This window comes from Cucurbitaria berberidis (genome assembly GCF_010015615.1).
Source record: "Cucurbitaria berberidis CBS 394.84 unplaced genomic scaffold K460scaffold_5, whole genome shotgun sequence".
Classification (NCBI taxonomy): domain Eukaryota; kingdom Fungi; phylum Ascomycota; class Dothideomycetes; order Pleosporales; family Cucurbitariaceae; genus Cucurbitaria; species Cucurbitaria berberidis.
Genome location: NW_024468939.1, coordinates 726,078 through 748,652, shown reverse-complemented (window position 1 = coordinate 748,652; position 22,575 = coordinate 726,078). Strand labels below are relative to the sequence as shown.

Sequence of the window (22,575 nt, the reverse complement as noted above, 5' to 3'; positions counted from 1 at the left end):
GCTACTTTCAAGTTACGATAATTTTGAACATTGCTCATAAGGAAGAGACCATAAAGACGTCATCAGATTTCCCGTGATGCTTTGTTGATCATGGAATTGGCGATGAACCTACAAAATCGGTCGAAAAATGTGGTTCTTAGATTGCAAGTTGTGTTGGAAGCGTGAAAGCCTGTAGTTCGGTTGACAGATGTGACTGCCGAACCATGCCCGACGCTAACCCGGATATGGTAACATGCTTATCGAATTGTTTGGCCGCGGTTTCGCGGTTTCGCGTCTCATCATCGACCGCCTCGTACAACAGCATACCCACCTGCGCACCCGTCTTCTTACTAATGTATAATCTACGAACCCTATGAATCACCACGCGCACCGATTAATCTCTAGTATTGGAATAGATGGCGGTAAAGGACGAGACAGCGCGCACACGCATCGCCAACATCAAAGCAGACTTACGATCAACCTCGACATGCTCGAATGCGACGATTACCTCATTACAGGACCTGCTCCTGAAAAAGAAAGAGGAGCTACCGGAGAAGGAGAATATCAGGGTCAAAGTTCAGGCAACGGCGCGCAGGAAAGCTGGGACGACCACTGCGTCGGTGGATGCCACAAAGCAGACTTCGAACGCGCTGGCACCAAAGGAGAGATACATACTGGCGACTGAGGTCGCTAATTTAACACTCAAGACCCTCGCGGATTCTCTGAAGAATCCACCGTCTACGCTAGCCTCGCGACCCTCCTCCCAATTGAAACCCGCTATCAGCGACGATGCGCGCAAGCCTACAAGACCACGCACCGGTCACGCAAAGACGGCCTCGGTCTCGCAGAAGCCTCTGAAGGAACGATCTGTCTCTCAAATGAACAACTCGCCTCGAAAACCACCGATCCGCCGATCCTCGTCCTTCTCCTCCCTAGTAACGTCGGGCCCCGATGCTGGCTTGGTCGCGACGGCCGAGTGCGCAAGGATAGCTTTTGCATATCTGGGCACAACGGAAGCTATAAAAGTCTTGGGCAAGGACTCACAAGAGTTGCAGTTCGAAAATGGTCTTCTTGTTCTGATAGGAAAGCTCGTTGCGCTTGGGTTAGACGGTCTTGCCATCAAAGAACTGCGGAGCTTGAAAAAAAGATTGGATAGATATATAGCTCATGACACCGGGAATAAAGCAGCGGGGGCTGAAAGTGCTAAAGCAGGTCCTCAACGCGCTGCGACTACGGAGAAGGAGAGCCTAGCAACACTCCTAGACTTTGGGACAATTGATCTGGACAGCCCTGCTTTGTCACTCATTACGAACCTCCAAACCTACACACTGCGAATCATCGCAAAGATGAAGAGACCTCGGATCGTGGAAGCTGCCTGGGAGTACCTAAAGTTGGACAATCCTTCCTCCGCCGCAAATCTGATTTGGCATATTGCAAAGACCACGAATGGCCAGTCAAAAGTGGCAAGACAGCTCGAATCACTTGCGCAGACACTCCTCGCTCTGTGTCCAAGTATATCCAGCGCATGCGATGGCAATCAACTACAACCGTCCCCGGAGATTGTGCTTCGCTTACAGCACTTGGCCTTCGGAATTCGAAAGCAATGGTGGACCCTGGCCAAACATCAAGGGAACGAAGAGCAAGAGCTATTAGAACCATTCGCCAAGTGTGTTATCGCCTTCACTCGCAGGTCACAGTTTTCGCCAAGTCAGAAGTACAGACTGGCCGAATCTTTGTGTGTGGATCTGATGGAGCAGCAGTGTGATTCAAGACCGACCAAAAATGAAGCTCAAGGGCCTGCTACTGCTGTCAATAAGACTCTATGCTCTCTTGCTCAAGCTGCAGGATTGGCTGACGAGGCACTTCGCTGGTTAGAACCGTTGCGCTCATCTCCAACCTCTAGCGCTTCTGCAGCGAAGCAAGCGGCTAGACTTGTTCGTGTTGCCACAATCTCGATAGAACCTTTTCTGAAAGGTGACAACAACTCCAGCCTAGAAGAGACTATTACAGGCGCACTTGATGTTTTGAAAGGGAGCTTGGGTGGATCTGCATCGGACCTGGAATCTCTCTTCATGGAGGTGAACTCTCTGAGACGCACTGCTACACGACTGCTAGTTGCATGCCTTTCGAAGTCTGTAGATTTACCCGAGCGCCCTTTAATCGAACAACAGGTTATCACTGTTATCGCATCAACTGTACGCTTCTCGGCTCGATTTATCGGTACAAAGCTTCAGACAGGAGCTGATTCGAAGGCGCAACTCCGTCACAGCGAAAGGATTACTATGGCATGGAAATGCTCAAAGAGTATGGTGGATTCTGCATTAACATGTTGCAAGCATACCATCGAGACTGAAGATCAATGGAAAGAGCTGGACACCTTATTTCAGGAGTGTTTGCACATATTGGAACGATTCAAGGAGGAGTATGAAAGTACTACCACGTTTGATTCCCAAGAGAACCAGCTCATTCAGGCATGCATCGTTAAGCTTTCGAGTGCTTACTGGGCTGTTCATCTACAGCTACGGAAAACCCGCTTGGATCCAGAGTGGTTCATAATAGCCATGCAGCGTTCCATAAGTATTGTGCAGTCTAGATCACAAGCCGAAAAGGAAGCAGCGCATCTTTCTATGAAGCTTGAACAATTAGGAGAAAGTCTAGAGAGTCTGGACCACGCGGAACGTTCCCGGAAGGCTTTCGCTCAGAGCATTCAGAGCCATATCCACCCGGCTATATCACAACTTCTTTCCGATCATGCGGCAAAATACCCGGTGCAAAAGGTATTCGATTGTGACGGACCTTTTCATGGTCTGGCTAGGGTGCTAAAAGTATACCACCGATCGTTCCTCAATTACGGTATTCGAACTGCGGGTGAAATGGCATTCTACGACAACGATGAGGTTGAAGCCGGGGCTAGAGGAGCCTTGTTGGAGTGGCAATTGGCGCTCTACGTGCGTGTTCTCTCTAGGAATCGCCAATGGGATTCCAACCTAAACAACTCGGTAGTCTGCCTAGCGGAGCGACTTCGTGAAGTTTACGCACCAGATAGATATCCCCTAAGAAGCTTCAGGGTGTCCATCATGCTTCTTCACCTCTCACAAAGCCACCCACACATCTTGCCCAAAGAAGCTTTACCAATGGACGCGTCACCCGCGAACGTAATCTCGACTGCGGGCTCAGAAGATTCCGGATTAAAGATGTTTGAAGGACACTTGAGGGCACTGTATGGCCTTAAATGGTCTATGCAGCAACGAAATCTGCCTACATCGACATTTCGGGAGAGTTTCTCGATCTGGGAATCCCTTGTTAACTCTGCTTCTTCATGGGACGCTTTGGCTGGTCATGTGGACAACGTCGAGGATTGGCTACAAGACGTCCATGCCAGCGTCGAGTTACTCAATGCGAAGGGTGAAGAATATCTTGTACTGCCAGTACTTCATCTCCTGGTAAAAGCGTACGAGTTGCAGAAGTGTCCAGAAGCGTCAGATCTGGCTACTGCCTTGTGTACACTGGGCTTGCAGTTCCTACGCCTTGGGTATACTGGAAAAGCTGGACTGTCTTTTGCTAAAGCCGAAGCTTTGATCGCACGTCAGAGTACCTCAACTGAGACCAAGTTACGGTGGTATATCGGCTACGCTGAATATCTCTTAGGAATCGGAAACATCACCAAATGGTAAGAACGGTTGGTGGAAACCTCTCCGTGTCTCTGCTAACTTCGCTAGTGAAACGATCATGGCGGATGCTCACTCAGTGGCCCTCGCAGACCAACAATTCATGGTTCTGGCGAAGCCTTCGACCCCCCTTTCTGGTCGGTTACGCTTCAATAGGATCTTGGCGGACGCCTCCTATGTTTATTCGCTTTTGGCGGCCGCGGCTGGCTCATACAAGGAAGGTGCTAGGCATGCACGACAGTGTGTATTGCTCAACCGACATATCTGGGCTGCATTAGAGTCAAGAATCAGTGTGAAGAAGCCTAATTCTACTGATGATATTGGATCAGATGTGGATGGCTCGAGTCGAGCGGCTATCGATCCCTTGGGCTCCATGCGAAACGACAACGGCGTACCTCTTGTTATGTCTGTCACGCACGATGCACTCAGTGGAGCTGATTTCTGGACATTGGTCCCTGCGTTATACCGTGCATTGATGCAACACTCCCAGGTTTTCGCCAATCAGGGGCTGCTACATGAGGCTCTATATCTTGCAGAACAAGCCGAGAAGGTAGCTTCAGCCACCAACTCACCAACACTCATGACCGATAACGCTAGTTGGCGGGCAGACTGCTGGGCTCAGAGTGGCAGAACCGACAAAGCCGAAGCCATCCTCGAATCTCTCAAACATTGTTCATCGCGCACTTGTTTATCGGTTGCAGGCTACCACTCAGCGCTCGCCCGAACCGAACATTGTAACGGTCGATATAAAGAGGAGGTTGCCTTATACAGCACTCTGGAACAGCTACTGGGTGATCTTAGTTCACCAGCATATATCAAATCCCTGGAAAGCTTTTTACCATCGGTCGAAACGCTTACAGAACAGATCTCGAATATGAGTCTTGAAGCCACAGAGACGTCAAAAGTGAAACCAGGTACAAGAGGTCGAAAACCTGCATCCAAACCTGCATCCAAACCTGCACCTCGAGCGGTCTCAAAGCCTGCTACAAAGGCTCGCCTTAAAGCCGGTACAGGAGCTACTACAAACGTAGTTCCGACAACCAAACGTCAAGCTGTTGCACCGCCGGCTCCAGATACATTCAGTGCTGCTGACCAATGCTCCATACTGTGCGTCTTGCAAACTAATATTATGGACCGCGGAGTCCTTGCGAATATCCTGCAGGACGACCTCGCCAACGCCTTGGATCTACTTGCACGGGCGGAGAAGCTTCAAAACGGTCTGACTCGAGAAGTCTCGCACATGTGGGCTTCCTTCAAAGCAAGAGTTGCGCAGAGTGTCAAGCAGATTGCCGAAGATTTTACTGTCAACACGCTACCCGAATCTACCATCGCCTTCCCGGCTATCGGTCTTGGGGAACGAAGGTCATCTGAGGGGTCGGCTCCTAAACGAGGCACCCTTGCGTCTTCTACTACATCCAAGGGCGTTCGAGCAAAAAAGCAGACCAAAGAAGATTTCCTGAAGACATTACGTGACGCCCGAGAGCACCTCGTAGAAGCATATGGATTGTCCCTCGCTAATGGATCGAATCATTTGTTCCAACAAATCTGTATGGCATTGGGACATATCACAGTTCTTTTGTCAGCAGTCTCCGGGACAGAATTGCGCGGCTCGCTTCACCCGTTGTACGCAGCATATATGAGTGGTGAGTACGACTCAAACTTGAGGGAAGAAATCAGCTAACAAATAACAGAGATCCCGAAATGCAATGCCCTGAGGCTCGCACAAGAGTCAACAGAGGGCGAAAAGGATCAGATGTCGCGCGATGAACGTTTGCGATGGCCAGTATTCAATCCCTCAAACTTCGCCCTTACATCTGTGTCAGAGTTCCAGAAGGACTACGTCGACATTATCCCTGAGACCTGGACGGCCGTGTCATTGGCGCTCAATGAAGCTCACGATGAACTCTATATTACTCGCTTCGAGAGCAGCGCGTCTCCATTCGTGTTGAGGTTGCCTCTAGCTCGCCACGCTTCTCGTGAGATGGATGAGGAAGAATTTTCCTTTGAAGATGGTAAGAGAGACTTCGACGAGATCATCGAACTCAGTGACTTCAGTACTCGGTCCGCCAAGGACATGACCTCAAGAGAGGCTCGGCAGCAATGGTGGGCCGAGCGCGAGGCTCTGGACAATCGACTACATGAGCTCCTCATCAACATGGAGAATATTTGGCTCGGTGGCTTCAAAGGCGTTTTTTCGCAAACTGAGAGACAGCCTGCTCTGCTAGCACGCTTTCGAAAGTCTCTAGAGAACATCTTGAACCAGCACTTGCCGTCTCGCAGGAAGAAAAGTCCGCTGAAACGGCCCGTTTTGGACACGCGAGTCCTGGAGCTATTTATTGGGTTGGGAGACGCTACCGACGAAGATATTGACCTTGACGAAGCACTTATGGATCTCATCTACTTTGTGGTCGATATACTTCAGTTCAACGGTGAGCGGAATGCCTACGATGAGATCGACTTCGATGCAATGGTTGTCGAAGCACACGAAGCATTATGTGCCTACCACAGCGCATCGCATAAGCTAGATGCTGCCTCTCGACACACGATACTAATCCTCGACAAGAACCTGCATGCTTTCCCATGGGAATCGCTGCCTTGCCTTGAGCAATTGTCCATTTCTCGCCTTCCTTCGCTTGCTGCCCTGCGCGAACGATTACTCGCTGCGAGAACTTCAAGAACTCGGTCAGATGCAGCCCCCGGCCACCACATATGCGTTGATACTGGAGGCACAAGCATCCTTAATCCATCTGGCGACTTAACTCATACCTCAAAAACGATCAAGCCGCGTCTAGATGATCTCCAGGGTCCATGGAAGCACATTGCAAACCGCGCGCCATCGGAGCAGGAATTTGAAGACTCCCTACGGGAAAAAGACCTCGTTCTTTACTTCGGCCACGGAAGCGGCGCACAATACATCAAGTCAAAGTCCGTCCGTCGTCTCTATCCTGGGCAGCAGGATGAGCACGACAAGAAGCCCGGCTGCGCGACAACGCTCCTCTTCGGCTGCTCATCTGTCCATCTCACTGAAAATGGTATCTATGAGCCTTCAGGGATGTTGGCATCATACCTCACCGCTGGTGCACCTGCTGTGGTTGGCATGCTCTGGGACGTTACAGACAAGGACTGTGACCGCTTTGCTGTCAAAGCGGGTGAGCTTTGGGGACTGTGGCCTGAGCCTCAGGAAGAGGCTGCTGTCAATGCGCCTAAGACGCCCGCGAAGACACCCGCGAAGAAATCAAAGGGCAAGGGCAGAGCCGCGCAGTTAGTAGACCAAGCGGAGGGGGCGAGAGGCTCTAGGACCGTGAGCAAGGTAAATAAAGGGATGGGTCTGGATGAAGCAGTGAGAGAGGCGAGGAAGGCATGTGTTTTGAAATATTTGAATGGTGCGGCTGCTGTGGTGTATGGGATCCCGGTGTATTTGGAGTAGGCTACTCCATTTGAGGGTAGAAGTGGGAAGATATAGAGAAATACACAAAGTTGCTAGTCACGCCTAATACTTGAGATAACCCTGGTGGAACACCGAGATAACTGCGCCACCTTCACCGATTCAGACGCAGGGTTGGAAAACTCATCACTCATGCCAAGACACTCCAAGAGTCTTTGGTTGTTATTAACCGCTGCAATGAGTGCTTGGTTGAGTCGTGCGCAATTATTTCTTTGGTTGGACTTCTTGCTGAACTACTCTACTTCATTCCCCCTGCACTTATTGTCGCAATAGCAGATGCTACACCCACCTGTGTAGACTCTTGAGATGGTACGTCTAGCAAATTGCGCCTCAGAATCATGTAGGCGCTCCGCCCCATTCTGAGACCGTTACGCGCTCGGGTTCCGAGGCTGATCTGCTAACGACCGGTGAGCGACCCCAACCTTCTCTCATCTTATTGCTTGGGTGACTCACACAGGGGATTCCTTGTTACAGGATCTGCTAAACTATCACGGTGCTCTCCGGTTTGATTGGATAACCCCTGTAATTTTCAGCCTTGCTGTTGGCTCGCGGCGATCTTGCTTAGGCACCCAGCTCGTATTCGACATGTGCTGTCACGCCCGAAGCCTCGGCATGCACTGCGGAAACACATCGAAAATAGACGATTGCAGATGGCTGCCTGGTTCTATGCCTTGGATACCTTGATAAGCGTTCTCTTACGTGAAAATGTTTGGGGGCGCCTAACGAGAGGATCAAATTTAAGAATAGGGTGCGGCGCAGTGTTACGCAAAGTGCCACTATCACTCATCACATTGAATACAAAGGTTACTCCTACTGCAAAGTTTCGCTGCTCTATTTCCTGCTTTCTCGGTTCCTTCCTGTGAACCCAATCTACCAATCTCTTAAGAAAGAAAAGTTACGTACCTGCACGTTGCCGACTTGTGCCTCACGATCCCGTTTACTCGTCCAGCAAGCGTCATGGCGAATCCACTTGTGAACTTTGTCATCCGCGGGTTCCAGTTCCTTTTCGCCATTGTCATTCTCGGACTGTCGGTGTCTTTGATCCGTCATCATCACTGGGGAAACTTACCTGCTACACTCGGCTTCGCAGCATTCGTAGCAGGTGTATCGATCTTGGGCGCTTTTGTAGGCATAGCTGCGACTTGGGTATCAATGCTAGATGGCGCTGTTGGGCTGATCATCGATGGCGTTGTGGCGGTCATCAATGCTGCGGGAGGCATCGTAAGTACACTTTTATTCCATTCTAATAAAGGGTGAACTGTGCTTACCAGATCGCGTAGGCCATGGCGGTAAAATTAAATGGCGTTCAGTGCAAAGTTGAGGGAAGCGATGATAACAGTCTAAAAATGATTGAAAACAACATGCTCAACGGAGGGTGCTTATCGAAATCCATCTGCTACTGGTACACTGAGCCATTGAAGATCCTCTCGCTCTGCAAAGTTAGCCAGGCGGATACCGTTTTCATGTTTCTCACCGTCTTTCTGCTTGCCGTATCGGCCGTTTTCACGTTTCTGCGCATGAGGAAGGGTTACTAGGGTGGAAGACGAGGAAGGTATGTGGCTTTCTCTAAACGCCTGTGTGGAACGTTAGCTGATGAGAAGCAGGGATTTGAAAGTAGATGAGGTGTACTTGTGGATTTGGAGTGCGAGGAAGTTCGAATAGCTTCATGCAGTACTCGGCTGTGCGAATGTTACTTTGCACGGAATAATGACGACCTTTTTTTGTAATCCGATACCCTGAAAAATAAACGATGTCAGTCTAGTGGATGAGCAACGTAATAATAGAAACCCAAAACCCCATGTTGGATTGCGAGCCGGTCTGTTCAAGAGAGAGGATCGGATAAACTGGCGGGAGAGGCGATGTTAGTCACAGACGAGAACACGAAGTAACGATGTCGAGTTACTGTACTCATGCTGTGTGTTGCGGGCGATAGCTTGTATTGGATAGCAACTCAACAAGAGCAGTACGCAGTTCTTAGGGTTGAGTTGTATGACACTAGGGTCGCGCGAAAATGGACAAGTTAAATGATATCTATGCCCCCTTTACCATTGTCTTCAGCAGTCTCCTAGTACATGCTTTTCTAGAATGGCACCTTCCCTTATAGCCACATCAATCAACCATGTCATCCAAAGTAACCGTTCCGATCGCCCTGCGCGTTTTCCAAGCGTTCTTCGCCATTGTCGTACTCGGCCTTGCCATCGGCCTCATAAGAGGCCACATGGAAGGAGATCTTCCTGCTACTCTCGTCTTCATAGCCGCTGTGGGAGCTCTGTCCCTGTTGGCTGCAATTATCGGTGCTGCGGCAAGCTTTGTAGACTTCCTACATGATCAGGTCGGTGTGGTTGTCGATAGCGTGGTATTACTTCTAAACATTGCTGGTGGCATCGTAAGTCTACGCCTCCTGGGTATAGTAAACATAATGATGTACTGACTCGTGAGTTGTAGCTCATGGCCACCAAACTCAAGGGCGTCTCATGCAAATTGAAAGGGATTGATTTTAAACACTTTGTGCATCTTATCGAAAACAAGATTATTTGTGGAGGGATTAAGAAGTCTCGGCAATGTCCTTGGTCGTGCTACTATTTCGACAAGCGGAATTTCAAGACGATCGAGCGTCGTTGTCGAGAAAGTGTAGCCGATTCGACGTTCATGTTCTTAACAGCCGTTATGCTGATCGCTGGAGGGACGTTGACCTACATGCGGATGAAGAAAGCACACTAGAGAATTATGATGACAGACGTGTTTAAGAAGATATAGCCAAATGATGTCAGGCGCTAATGGAACTTGCTATTTCGTATAGATACGTGAATATCGAACGCTCTGTTAACTGGCGCTGTATCATTTTTCTTTTTGTGTCGCAGAGTTCTTCACATGTGAGGAACAAGAGGAGCGCACGGCATGTCGATTTCATCCATGACTCACTAGACGCTCTCAATCCACACCATGACCTTGTCCTTAATAAGACCCCTCATAGCCACCGCCGGTAGCTCTTTTTCCAAAGCCCGAGTCGTCCAGCCCCGCCGATTACTCCATCCCATGAAAAGTCGTCGTTCTCGCTTTAGATAGGGCATGACTATTCTTCCATATCAGCAACATGATAACAAGTCTAAATACGACTTTGAGATTCCCGAGTGACTCACGCTGCCGCAAGATCCGCAAGTCTTGGCGTCACCGCTGATGCTGGCACCACACTTAGGGCAGTCGCTGTGGGCGTTGACAAGGACGATAGTGGACTGCATCTTGGCTTTATTCCTCGTTGTTTGTGAAGCTTCGACTTGTTCGGGGCTAAATCGAGGGTTGGTATTGCGGTGATGTAGATTCGGTAGAGCTTGTTGATAGCTGAGGTTGGGAGGGGCAAGTGGGGTTCATATGAGAAGCTACGACAAGGCCAGGGAGCTAATGCATGTACAGTCAGATGACGGACACGCATGTAAATGCGCTGAGCTGTGCGATTGGATGGGTGATTGAAAGACGTGAGAGTGGCGTGGTTCACAGATGAATGAGAAAAATGGAAGTGTTGTCAGATAAATAATACATGAACAGGTGAAACAGAAAAAAGAGACCTAGGACAGAACAAAAATCTAGCAAGATTTCTTAGCAGTCAGCAGCCCACCTGACATGACAGATTATCTGCCCGTTGATAACTGCGAACCATCCGTCCTCTTTCTTCTCCATCTCTCTCCACGTCGCAGCTATCTCTTCAAGATCCTGCTCAGTTGCAAATCCACTTTCTAGCGCCCTCTGTTTGTAGTCACTCTTAACTGTCCTCTCGGCCCACAATTGGCACCAAAATTCCCTCTCCTCCGGCGTACTAAAAGTCCATGCTCCTACACTAGCGTCGATATCGCTTCTCGGGAAGCCAGCCTCCATAGCTACAGCATGCAGTCGCTTCCCAATGTTTGGGTGAGCTTTCAGCCCCAGTGCCACTTTGGTGTATAGATCTTTCCATTTTTGCATACCAGGGTGTTCGGGGTACCAATTCATGGCAGAATAGTCGCAGTCACGAACAGCGAGGACACCGCCAGGCTTAACGAGTCGCTTCATCTCTTTGGTTGCCCCGAGCGGGTCCCGTAGATGCTGTAGCACTTGATGCGCGTGGACGATATCGAAGCCTGCCTGTTCGACCCCATCCAACCTGTCCCAGCTGAAGATGTCCCCCACCTCAAACCGTACATTTGTAATCCCTTGGTCTGCAGCATGTTTCCTTGCCTTCTCGATGACTTCGGCGGATGGGTCGATGGCGTAGACGAAGCCTTGAGGAACGCGGGAAGCAAGGTCTACCGTGATTGTGCCGGGACCACAGCCCACATCGAGAATATTGAGCGAAGGGTTGTTGAGATATGGAAGAAGATGTGGGCAGGAGTTTTCGACCGTCCGCCAACTATGGGATCGCAATACAGAGGCGTGGTGGCCGTGGAGGTATGGAGTGGAAGCCATGATGGGATTATTTTGAAGTGGGAAATTTGATGTCAATCTAGCGAGTAGTGTTGAGGGAGGAATCTATCGAGGAAGTAACGTCTCTTATACAAAAGCTATAACATTAGTCGGCGTCGGGCATTAGCTAGAAATCAAAGGGTACAGGCAGCTTTCTGATGGCTCGATGCCGTCAGATAGCATGACCCGATGGTGGTTGCGCCGAAGTCGCAACATTGCGAGTGCGGGGACGGAGGCATCATACTGAGACGTCGAACATCGCAATCATGTGGCTCCTCGTAGGATGTGGTAGTGATGTCGATAGGACCTCCACCAACTGGGCTCCGATAATCGGGTGTCGGGGCTGATTAGTAATACATTTGTTCCTGAACACGGCAACCTCGTCAGGTTCGTCACCAGCAGTCCTGGCGTTATATATGTATAACAAAGGGTTGATTTGTCAAATCTGAAGTAAACACGCCTATCTTTTCACGGCCCCTTCCGTTACATACGCGACATCATATCTCCCATGCAATCGACCCCTTGGGCTCAGTGCCAGTAGGTCTGTACACTTAGCTGACTTGTAAACACCTGGTATCCTTCATCTTAATACCACTTGGAGTTCCCCCCTCTATTTTCACCAACTCTGAGCGCTTGAGGGTGTCCGAGGCACTTGTGTCGGCTCGTCCTATGTCTCGAGATCAACATGCCGCAATATGAACAAGCAAGCTCCCATCAGTCAGCTAAGGTCCGCATCACAGTGCCCCTGGGTAGATGAAAGTAAATTTTTTGGCCAAAGATATCATGGGCGGTTGAGGCGACCGTTTGTTTGAAGAGAAGGGGTGAGCTGAAAAGTCGAAGTTTTGGTCGTATATCTATAGACGGTGTGCAATTTCCTTAGTCAGGTCAAGTCTGATGGAATCTCATACACAGTACGTTCCTCTCTTTCTCACAGCCATTTTCTTTCCTCCATGGCTATCTCACGGACAGCTGGCAATTGGCCTAGGCTAGGAATGCTGCTTCTGTTGTATGGACATTGACTCGGGAGAGTAACCGACCACTTGAACTGGAAAATACGGCAAGACAATTGGAAACAAGTATTCTATGACGACCGTAACATGTGGACTAGTCATATGCTCTCGTCATATTCCACAGGCGATGTTTTGTCTCGATTTCTGTGTACTTGTCTAGCATCTCTACCGTTTCTGCTGATTCCTACTCCGGGAGGCGCAACCACAGCCCCCTCGACCCTTCAGCTCGTACTTTGACCGAGAGACCATTTTTTACCGTGCAACGTTACTTTATTGCCATGTTTTTCCTGTCACATGAACACCATGCCAAAAGTCGGGTCAGAGCACGTCCTGCGAACGGACCACACTGCTCGCACGTCATGGTTGTACTCTCACACCTTCACCGCGCGCACCTTCCTACCTATATAGCAAACAAACAATCTTACTGGACCCACCCAAACTCCAATCTTGCGTCACCTACGTATCGACATCATCATCACCTCCACCAACAGCCTTGAACCGGATACCGCAAGTACCTCAACACATCCCCAACACCTTTCGACACAACCAGAACAATCGTCTATAACTATGACCGAGCTCAAATCAAATTTGAGGCCGTACTATCTCGAGGCTGCGCTCGCCAGTGACCGTGCTGACAACAACGACTGCTTCATTCTTGACGTCGGCCGCAATGACGAGGGGAAAGCGGTTGCCTCGCTGAAGCGCGTGATAGAGAAGGTGGATGATTACTTGCTCAATGTCTACGACTTGACTGTTCCGATCACGAAACTGTACATTGTGGGTCATTGGAACCTAGCTGGGACCGAGGACGAGACCGAGGACGAGACCGTGGACAATGAAGTCCGAGAAGATGAGGTATGTTCGGTTACCCCTAGAGCAACTCCCGCACGACTCACGTCAGGTCGCCCACGCTAGTTAGTACTACATGTTTACACAAAAGTGCAGAAATTTTCAGCTGAAGAGCAAGAGTGGCACGAAGCGGCAAAGGAGATCGCCAAGCTCATCGTACAGATGCCTGTGCTGAAAGAGTTGACGTAAGTGGACATATTCGCTTATCATGACTGACATCGCTAATGTGCCGTAGCTGGATCTCTGGTTTACCCTTTGTGACTTGCATCATGGAGAAGCTACCCACGTCTATGACGAAACTCATTCTCGACCTCGGCCAGGGTATTCACCTCCACCACGACGGTGCCTACTCGCACAAGGCCTACATCACGCCAGCCGACATGAAGCCTTTGTTGAAGCTGACAGAACTCAAGGAGCTTCGCCTGTTCTGCATGCATGACTCACTTCAGCCGATCGTTTGGGAGAATGTCTTTCGAAACAAGTCGGAGGGTGGCATGCGCGTACTCGACCTGCAGATGGCCGCTGCACCGATCGTGCGTTCAGAACACTGGCGAAAAGCCCAGGATGTCGTTGGTCTGACCGTAGTCAACGAAGACATCAAAGAGAAGGAGTACAAGTGAGTGAATACCTAGATTGCCAATTACTGGATAGCTCCACTGACGCAATTCTAGGGGTCTGGAGGGCAAGGGTGTCTTGCACTACTCGTTTGGTACCGGGGAGTACCTAGACGACTTTTGTATGCGAAAAGCGCGCATTGCTTCCGGCTCAGATGAAGCTAAGCCACTGTCGCTCCTGTACGACTCATCTTGACACCCCGAAACATTGAGGCTGACTGTACCATACTAGCTGTCTTAAGCTTGACGGCTTCGTGATTGACCATCTTCCATTCGAGCTTGAGCTCTCACAGATCGTCCTTCTTACTTGTGGTGACAACTGCGTCGATGCCGGCTTGCGGGCACCCAAGACAACACAGGTGGTATCCGATGCGTGGAATACGACGGCCAACAACGGATTCTCTCACTGCCTGATTCAGTGGCCCAAGTGGACAGGTATCTTCGACGGGCAAGGTGACCAACGCGACCTTGGCGGTAACGTGGTTTCTCAAGAAGCTGGGCCGTCTCTTCCGGTCACTGAATGTCCACCACCAACCGTGCCTTTGACCGAGAAGTCACTTCACATGAAGGAGCTGGGCGACTCTCTGGATGGCATGAAGGAATGCTCTGACTTCTCTCCTCAAATATCAACCTTACCTTCATCAGTTGCTATCTCCAACGCCTCGACGCGTGGCTCCGAAGTCCCGAGCCTCACTATAGTCACCTCCACGTACAGCTCTCAACCCGTCCCCGTCATCGATAGTTCGCTTTCCTCCAGCTCAGGCTCCTCACCTGGACCCAGTCGCGTCCCAGACAACAACTACTGGTTAGACCCTAGTTCTCCAACCTCAACCGACGGAAGCTTCGAACAAGTCAGCCCTGTCACTGTCGATGGCGCTTCGATTGCCTCCACGACCAGCTCAGCGCCTTCTACCACGGCCGACGACCAAGATTCGAAAGCTACCAGCTTCAAGCATAAGGTGAGACGATCCTTGGATTGGCTTATCACTGGCTCTTCTTGAACCCAGCCTTCTATATCTATTACTATCACTCTGCTGACACTCAATGAGTGAGGAGCCATGGGGTGGATGATGCTAGCAACAGCTGCTAGACTCCTCCTGTTGCCCTTCACCCCCTCATAGGTCCTGATCGACGCACAGCATTGACTTCGCTCTTCGTCGCCCTGAATCACTTCACTGTACCGGGAACGCCTCAAGGAATTTTGGTGCTCAGGTTCGGTGTTTATTGGCATACACTTGTCTACTGGTTTCCTACTGGAACCCACATTGCGATCCACTTTGTGGTTCCTAGATTAAATGCGTTACGAGAACCCCACTCTCCTCAGAATGAAAGTCCTTAAAGATAAGTACGTGTCCGTGAATGTTGAGTGTGTGGAGGTGGAATGATACTATATTGAATTCCTTTCCGGAACGTTTGTGACTAAGATGCATGAATCGAAGACCATCTCGCTATGCCCATATTCGCATGTCCATTTGAATGACTAAACCTTCCCAGCTGCGCTCAATTTTGCACTCAATACTATCGATACAAGTCCGATTCAACCTATTCGTAAACCCTCGCTCTTGTCCCTGCCGCGAAAATGCGCAAATTCCTAAGCAATACATATACACAGCGGTCGCATGCTGTCCAAAACAAAGTTCAAACTGAAAACTAAGAGTCCCTCCTCCGCCTCGGTGGCGGCGATCTTGACACGGAACTACTATATCGTCTCTTCTTCTCCGGCACCGGACTCACGCTCTCCTCCTTACCCTTGCCCTTACTCTTCGGCGGCGGACTGCTCGAGTCTCTCCTCCGTCTTGGTGGCGGTGAAGGCGATCGCGACGGACTAGTAGAGTATTTCCGGCGACGTGGTGGTGGAGAGCGGGACAGAGAGTCTGAAGGACTGCGACCTCGGCGTTTGGACTTGGGAGGCGGAGAACGGGATCGCGAATCAGAGGGACTGCGGCCGCGGCGTTTTGGAGGAGAGCGTGAACGGCTTGATGAGTAGTTTCTTTTGATCTTACGGGGCGCTGGGGAGCGTGAGCGTGAGCGAGAGCGAGATGCAGAGCTGTACGAGTCACTGCGGCCACGCGCGCCGCGCTTTCGAGCGGGTGACGGGGTGCGAGTGTAGGAGCGGCCTCTTGAGCTAGACCTCGAGTCTCGCCTCTTGCGCACAGGGCTCCGTGACCGTGATCGAGAACGCGAATACGAAGAACTCGACCTGCTCGAAACACTTCGCGAATCGTCTGAATCGCTCTCTGGCTCCGGAAGCGCTTTTGGCTTCGGCGCAGCGTTCTTGAGCCACTCGCGCATGCCCTCTGTTAGTACACCCATTCCGATGGCAGTGAAGAAGTTGATAGAGAAGCGAGTTTTGGACTGGTCGTCTGCATCGGTTGGGAATATACCAGTAAGGCTTTCCTGCAGCATGGGGTCCTTGAAGCGCTGTACCACAGCCTTCTGGCCGAGAGAGGCAAGGAGCTCTTCGAACAAGATCTTGATGAAGATACGGGAGCTGGACGTAGTATCTTCTTCGTTGAGCTTGATAACCGTGAAGACGTGCCAGCCAACGCCGTCCGAGGCTAGCAAGTGAGCAAAGAACTGCGCAATGATGCGAAGTCGGTTCGTCTCGAAGCGGTGAATTGTCTCATAGTAGTGCGCGAAGCCTTCCTCGAACAAATCGGTCCACATGCGGTTGAGCTTGCAGAAACGTTCGCCGATCATGCCATAAAACTTCTCGTAGGTGCGCTCCTGGCTGGCGCACTCGACAATCATGGTTGTCAACTCGCTCTCGAGGCCTTGTGGGAGGTTGATGCGCATAAGCTTGTGACAACATTCTTCAAAGCCTCCGCTGCTCTTGATTGTCAAGTAGATGGATCGGCGTAGGCTGACGAGGTCCGCGTTAGTCTGATCCTTGATATCCATAGCCTTGTCCTCTTCGTCATCCTCGTCCTCAGACGACGCATCTGTGCCATCCTCATCATCACTTCCCTCCGCTTCTCCTAGGATCTCTGCCTTGATCTTCTGGTACTCAGCCTCATGCTCCTCGTAATCAGCGTCGAGCTTGAAGATGTTGAGTCCGTCCTCGACCTTGAGCTCATCCTCTAGTGTGTGTCTGTGTGTAATTTGATCCTCCTCTTCCACCAGGTCTAGATCTTCTTTGATGGTAGGATGCTCCTTGTACTTTGTCCGCCTGACCTCAAAAAGTACCTCAATCATGTATTGTGTCCGCTTATCGATATCCGCCTCGTGGAGGATGTTGCGCATCTGGTCGAAGATGGCATTTGCAATCGCAGGATTCATCTCGTCTAGGAAAGCGCCGACTTCTTTCATGATGCCTACAGCAATCTCCACTGAGTCGTCGGAGGGCTTGTTGAGAAGGAGCAGCAGGATCTCGGCAATCAAAACCTCGTGCACCACCTGAGTGTTCACCAAATGCGACAAGAACGTGGTACTCGAGAGACACACAGCTTTGTCGTTTCTCCTGAAGCTCTTCCGGAACTGCACGATGAGTCTTCGTACCAGCAAATCTCCCACCTGTGGCAGCTTTGTGTTGACAATGGCAACCATGGCCCCGTAGATGGGCGTGAACGGCAAACTCGCAGCCTGCGCTTTCATCATGGCCCGGCAGAACAGTCCTCGTCCACGGATCAGGTTCTCACTGAACAGCTCCGGAACAATCATCTTGATGTTTGCCGTGTTCGTCTTGTTGATCAAACCCTGAATCGACTTCTTCAGCGCCTCCCACGCCATGCGCTGAAACTCTGCCGACTTCTTGTCCGTGATTTGCTTCTGCATCTCGCGCAGACGCGCCGGAGGTATGTAGGTGCCGCCTGCGCGCGTCTTCGAGTCATCGATGGGGAGCTTGCGGCTCGCACTAAAGGCATTTCGAAAGAGATTTAGGCGGGAGTCGTCTGCTGGGAGGTCGTTCGTTGTAGGCTTGGGAGGCGGGCGGGGGCCTATTCCTCCATTTTCCTGGGGATCTTCATCGCGTCCTCTTCCATTCTCCCTGTTGCCCTCATCCTCCCTTCTACTCCGCTTCGACGGCCCAGCGCTTGGCCCGTCGTACGGCGAGCGATCGCGTTTGCGCGGCGGTTCCTGGACGTCGAGCTCCGGCTCGGGCGACGGCAGGCGGACGGCGGATGCGACCTCCATGGTGTCGTTGACTCGAGTTCAGCGTCGAGAGCAGAGTGTGTTCGTCAAGGTGTTCCGGCTCCCTGATGGGAACTTTGAGGCTGGAGGTGACGCGCGAACAAGAAAGTTTAGCTCGCGATGCGGCCCGTTGTTTTGCCGATGGCCCCTGCTTGGCGCGCGGAAAGGGACAGGACAGGTGAACGAGACGCAACCACGCAAAGTGTCCACAGTCGTTCATTCTACTACAGAATCTCAAGATGGTAGGGAAAACTTGTCCATTCTCATATCTTACAAAGTGGAAAACTGACAATACGATAGTCCGACCGCCTCGTAGGACTCAGCATGCTCGTTGCAGCAACTGCCGTCTTCGTCTACTATACCGTATGGACACTGTTTATGGTATGTCACTTTCGTTCTTTGCTCAGAACCTCTCCGACCATTCAATTCCCATGTCTCGTCATGGCCATCATACCAAGAAACAGTACTAAAAGTCTACAGCCCTTCGTTGACGACGACCACATCCTGCACTCCCTCTTCCTCCCCCGTGTCTGGGCCATCCGCATACCCGTCATTCTGATCATTCTTGGCACCACTGTCGTCGGCAGTTTCCTGTCCGTCGTCATGATACGGAGCAATCGAAAGAAGGCGCTCAAGGCCAAGCAGAAGAAGGCAACCTAGGGACACATCGCATGACATGGAATAGGGGTGAACTTGAGGCATATGGGCGGCGTATGGGAAAACAATGTATCACAGGGCATGGAAGAAGATAACGTAATGCATCCGATATCAAAGTAATTGGATTGCGAAGAGGGAGGTGCTGATTGCTTGGGCTAAAGACCTTTAGATACCCACAGGACACCGTCCTGTGGCCGGGGTTCTCGCTTGGACGACTTGATGATATATACATATATCATATTCGAATCCAATTCTCTTACTCCCTGAAACACGACGTGAATTCCGTGAGCGCCGCCGTTCATTTGTCATGGTTCTGTAGCGTCCGTCACATAACAGTGCAGTTCTCCTCCGTGATCACAACTGGACCGTCGGCTCTTTCTCCTCCCTCCCCGTCACCGCCACCATCGCCAGTTCCACCACCTTGCTGTGCAGCAATATGCCTAGCAAGCTGCGCAAACACCGCCTGGCTGATAAAGTAATCCTCTCTCCCGCCTTTCCGGTCCATATCATTTTTACTCGTAATCTGATACGCCTGGTGCATCCTCTTCCTACTGCTTAGTCCGTTCACTGCGACTTCTTCGTCGCTATCGCTGAGCGCCTCAGCTGGGGGGTCGGGTTCCGAACCAGGAGCTTGGTCTCGGTTCCGGCGGTTGCGGGCCCAGTTGAGACTGGAAAAGGAATGCGGGTCAGAGGATTGGGTTCCGATGCCTTTACGTGCATTACGTTGAAGGCGAGTGTCCGGAGAGAAAATCTTGATGGTGTGATCGATGCCGGAGACGGCCATTGTTGGTTCGTAGGGGTGTCCTAGGCATTGTGAGTATACTGAAGAGAAACTAGCATAGGAGAGGGGAGACGTACCTTGGACGACGTTGACAACCTCGCCGTCACCCTCGAGAATAGTGACGAGCTGTGCCGTCTTGCGATCCCACACGAAGACATTCCCATCATCGCTTCCGCTTACTACATACTCGTCTTGTAGGCCGAAGTAGTTGACATCCTTGACTGTTTGGACATTACAATGGCCGGTGTAAATGCGAGTATGGGGTGCACAGAGCACATCAAGGTCTGCTTTTTCTCTCTCGTACCGACTTCGCCCAAAGTCTGAGCGCCAAAACATGCGACCACTTCGTGTCCGCCGTAAGCCTTCCTCGTCGTCATCGTCATCGTCAGATTGATCGTCGTCTTCCTCTTCGGAGCTAATATCACCATCAGTGTCTTCATCATCTTCCTCTTCTCTACCTTCCGTATCGTCCTCTTCCACCGTTGCGGTTATAATTGGTTGTGATCCACTGGCCGTGGACGAGGTCGAAGATGACTCCGCCTGCTCACTTCCTGATTGTACCGAAGCTCGACGAATGAGCTCTGCATCGACAACTGGACCTTCATCATCTAATGTATCAATATCCTCCTGTTGCTCCCTAAGGGCTTGTTCCTGAGCTTTGATCTTATTGTCCGAAATCCCACGACCGCCAAATGCGCGGTCGACAAAGGCAAATTTGATATCCTTGGCAGCACTGAGTAACACGCCTCTTCCAATTTGAAAAGCCCATTTCCTCTTCGCTGTAGTTCGATCCTGCCCAAGGTTGTGAGCGGGGGTGTCCCCCGATGTAGGTACCATGGCACCAGTTAAATCAGCAAAGGGGAGTCTGAGCGCGTGAGAGAAAGCCAGGACAGCTTCCTTTTCTGAGGATACGAGGATCCGGGTTTCGTCTGTCTCAAACCTAGAGACGTCTACGTTCACGATAGGATCATCGCTGGCAAGTTCGAGTAGATAGGGGATAAGATGTTCGTCAATGGAGTCAATGTCGGCGTCCCATGGGATAGGGAGACGAGGACCACTACTGCGGCCTGAGAACCCTTCGACAACTGCGCCAGGTCCACTGTCGAGCCAGAGTAGAATTGCTTTTAGAAAATCATATCCAAATTGTTCATGGCGAGGTAGTTCTCGTTCCCTTGGAGCAGGTTGTATCGAAGCGAAATGCTGAGATATGAGTGCATCCGAATTTGCTCCAGTCAGTAGCTGTCCGCCCATCACTCGCGCAAGTGTTCCAGCAGCCTGAACAAAGCGACGCGATGCTGCACGGCCATCGCGTAACTTGTTCTGCACTGCGACATCAACTGGATTTGGGTCGACAGGGTATCCCCAAGTCCGAGCTATATCATCAATGTCTGACAGTATCGAGTTCGCAAAGCCCAGAATGGATGTGAAAGCTAGCCTCAGTCCAGTTTCACCATGCTCACCCAGATCGAACATGCGCTTCGCTATTGTCACAGTAGTCTTTGCTATACGGTAATGATCCGTTGATCGTAGCTCATTTAGTTCTTCGCGCGACATGCGCGTCTCGGCCGGGGCCTCGATGCGAATATCTTCACTCTGACCGTTCCCATAGGTCACTCTGAGGGCGAGATCTTCATCGGAGCTCTCTGTACGTTGCCGTGACTCTGCCCTCTGGGAACCTTCTTGCGACAAGATGCCCGACTTGGGTCGCTTGCGTTTCCGATTCTGGTCCTTGACGCGATGACTGGGATCTCCGTTGGACACATTCGTCCGCTTGACTTCTTCACTCGTATCGGGTGCTCGCAGCATATCAAAACCATAGATATGATCTTGTGACCAACTCACAATGAGCTCGTTCGGATACGCGTCACTAATCTTGCACGCCGTGATGTGACCACTATCGTTCCGCTTCATACGCTGCTTGCCATTGGGCGCGAATTTCTTCACACACTGTGTCGCCTTGCCTAACAATGCATCATCGTGCTCGCTCCCGTTCCCTGGACTTGAAAGCCTAGAGCCGCGCTCATTGTTCCTATCTCTACCTAGCATACGCCGATCGTGAAGAAAGCAGTGGAGGTGAGCACCACCAAGTGCAATGTAATGTGGCTGCGATGGAGAACAAGACACCGTGTTAAGGTCTAGTCCATGGCGGCTATAGGATATTAGTGGTGGCGGTACGTTGTCCGAGGCGTCTGTGTCCCTTGCCCACTGTGGTAACATGGTGTCTCTCGCTTGCGGGTAGGCTTTCGAGGGTTGTCTGACGTCCCACTGTCGCACATCGCCGTCATTCGAGCAGGTAAGGAAGTAGAAGGGGTTGTCCTCAGTCACGATTCGCTTCACTGTATCGGTATGGCAGCTGAACGCCTTCGCATTGGTATCTCCTTCTGTGAGCGTGAGCCCGTCAGGTGCCATGCCCATGCGGCGCCTGCCATTATTCGACCTGCTGCCCGAACCGAGGGCTGAGTGTCCTGAGTGTTCAATGTCGAATATCCGCACATCGTCCGTCGCCGATACGATTGTTCGATCGTTGGAATATGGCATAAACTTCACGGAGAAGATGTTGGACCGATGACCCGTCACTATAGACGTTGTGAGACTGAATTGCGAGGTTGACGACTCGGGGTGGTACGAGTGGATATTGATGCGGTGGTCATCTGAGCCCGAGGCGAGTAGACGCCCAGATGTAGACCAGCTAGCAGACAGTTAGACGGTGCTTCTCGAAGCTTATACAACTGCCAAACATACCTCAAGGCATTGACACATCCGTGGTGTCCTTCAAGCTCATCCACAATATCCATATCCTCAACCCATTGTCTATCGCCATATATTCCTCGAATGTCCGTGTATTTCTTGCGCTGCTGCCCGACTTCCCGCTTCAGCAGGCGGTCGTATACCGTATATTTCATATTGATGCGGACCCAAACCCAGTAAGGGTGTAAGAACTAGTAGAAAGGCGTAAAGGAAAAAGTGGCGGAAAGGCGGACAAGGTGAGACAACGAGTCGAGCTTCCCCA

General features: G+C 51.0%; 9 protein-coding genes across 9 annotated transcripts; 5 read left to right on the top strand and 4 right to left on the bottom strand.

Moving 5' to 3' along the window:
* Positions 1–288: 288 nt before the first annotated feature.
* K460DRAFT_344546 (uncharacterized protein) lies at positions 289–7,139 on the top strand. The gene is made up of 3 exons (XM_040931258.1): positions 289–3,649; positions 3,699–5,290; positions 5,339–7,139. Exons 1-3 carry the CDS (start codon positions 396–398, stop codon positions 7,072–7,074), a joined length of 6,582 nt encoding a protein of 2,193 aa, XP_040784162.1. The 5' UTR covers positions 289–395; the 3' UTR covers positions 7,075–7,139.
* Positions 7,140–8,049: 910 nt separating this feature from the next.
* On the top strand, positions 8,050–8,627 carry K460DRAFT_292460 (uncharacterized protein; the record flags this gene model as incomplete). The annotated part of the gene is made up of 2 exons (XM_040929354.1): positions 8,050–8,313; positions 8,373–8,627. 2 exons carry the CDS (start codon positions 8,050–8,052, stop codon positions 8,625–8,627), a joined length of 519 nt encoding a protein of 172 aa, XP_040784161.1.
* Positions 8,628–9,211: 584 nt separating this feature from the next.
* K460DRAFT_434742 (uncharacterized protein) lies at positions 9,212–10,154 on the top strand (the record flags this gene model as incomplete). Its single annotated transcript, XM_040938388.1, has 2 exons — positions 9,212–9,478; positions 9,538–10,154. 2 exons carry the CDS (start codon positions 9,212–9,214, stop codon positions 9,811–9,813), a joined length of 543 nt encoding a protein of 180 aa, XP_040784160.1. The 3' UTR covers positions 9,814–10,154.
* A 24-nt stretch (positions 10,155–10,178) lies between these two features.
* On the bottom strand, positions 10,179–10,331 carry K460DRAFT_293729 (uncharacterized protein; the record flags this gene model as incomplete). Its single annotated transcript, XM_040929443.1, has 1 exon — positions 10,179–10,331. The coding sequence occupies one exon, from the start codon at positions 10,329–10,331 to the stop codon at positions 10,179–10,181; it is 153 nt and encodes a 50-aa protein (XP_040784159.1).
* A 355-nt stretch (positions 10,332–10,686) lies between these two features.
* Positions 10,687–11,529, bottom strand: K460DRAFT_292364 (S-adenosyl-L-methionine-dependent methyltransferase; the record flags this gene model as incomplete). The annotated part of the gene is made up of 1 exon (XM_040929348.1): positions 10,687–11,529. The coding sequence occupies one exon, from the start codon at positions 11,527–11,529 to the stop codon at positions 10,687–10,689; it is 843 nt and encodes a 280-aa protein (XP_040784158.1).
* Positions 11,530–13,103: 1,574 nt separating this feature from the next.
* On the top strand, positions 13,104–15,000 carry K460DRAFT_293250 (uncharacterized protein; the record flags this gene model as incomplete). Its single annotated transcript, XM_040929401.1, has 5 exons — positions 13,104–13,376; positions 13,482–13,570; positions 13,621–14,001; positions 14,057–14,179; positions 14,232–15,000. The coding sequence occupies 5 exons, from the start codon at positions 13,104–13,106 to the stop codon at positions 14,998–15,000; spliced, it is 1,635 nt and encodes a 544-aa protein (XP_040784157.1).
* Positions 15,001–15,369: 369 nt separating this feature from the next.
* On the bottom strand, positions 15,370–18,181 carry K460DRAFT_369600 (MIF4G-domain-containing protein). The gene has a single exon (XM_040933989.1). It carries the CDS (start codon positions 18,128–18,130, stop codon positions 15,650–15,652), a length of 2,481 nt encoding a protein of 826 aa, XP_040784156.1. The 5' UTR covers positions 18,131–18,181; the 3' UTR covers positions 15,370–15,649.
* Positions 18,182–18,337: 156 nt separating this feature from the next.
* Positions 18,338–18,787, top strand: K460DRAFT_344525 (dolichol phosphate-mannose biosynthesis regulatory; the record flags this gene model as incomplete). Its single annotated transcript, XM_040931257.1, has 3 exons — positions 18,338–18,369; positions 18,428–18,508; positions 18,608–18,787. Exons 1-3 carry the CDS (start codon positions 18,367–18,369, stop codon positions 18,785–18,787), a joined length of 264 nt encoding a protein of 87 aa, XP_040784155.1. The 5' UTR covers positions 18,338–18,366.
* A 322-nt stretch (positions 18,788–19,109) lies between these two features.
* Positions 19,110–22,468, bottom strand: K460DRAFT_292999 (WD40 repeat-like protein; the record flags this gene model as incomplete). Its single annotated transcript, XM_040929386.1, has 3 exons — positions 19,110–19,588; positions 19,643–22,254; positions 22,308–22,468. 3 exons carry the CDS (start codon positions 22,466–22,468, stop codon positions 19,110–19,112), a joined length of 3,252 nt encoding a protein of 1,083 aa, XP_040784154.1.
* Positions 22,469–22,575: the final 107 nt, after the last annotated feature.

What these genes read in the sequence shown, in the direction of transcription:
- K460DRAFT_369600 (XM_040933989.1), bottom strand. Translation starts at nt 18,130, where the DNA reads ATGGAGGTCGCATCCGCCGTCCGCCTGCCGTCGCCCGAGCCGGAGCTC.
- K460DRAFT_344546 (XM_040931258.1), top strand. Translation starts at nt 396, where the DNA reads ATGGCGGTAAAGGACGAGACAGCGCGCACACGCATCGCCAACATCAAA. An exon ending in ATCGGAAACATCACCAAATG is followed by an intron (nt 3,650 to 3,698) that starts GTAAGAACGGTT and finishes TAACTTCGCTAG; the next exon opens with TGAAACGATCATGGCGGATG. An exon ending in GTACGCAGCATATATGAGTG is followed by an intron (nt 5,291 to 5,338) that starts GTGAGTACGACT and finishes AACAAATAACAG; the next exon opens with AGATCCCGAAATGCAATGCC.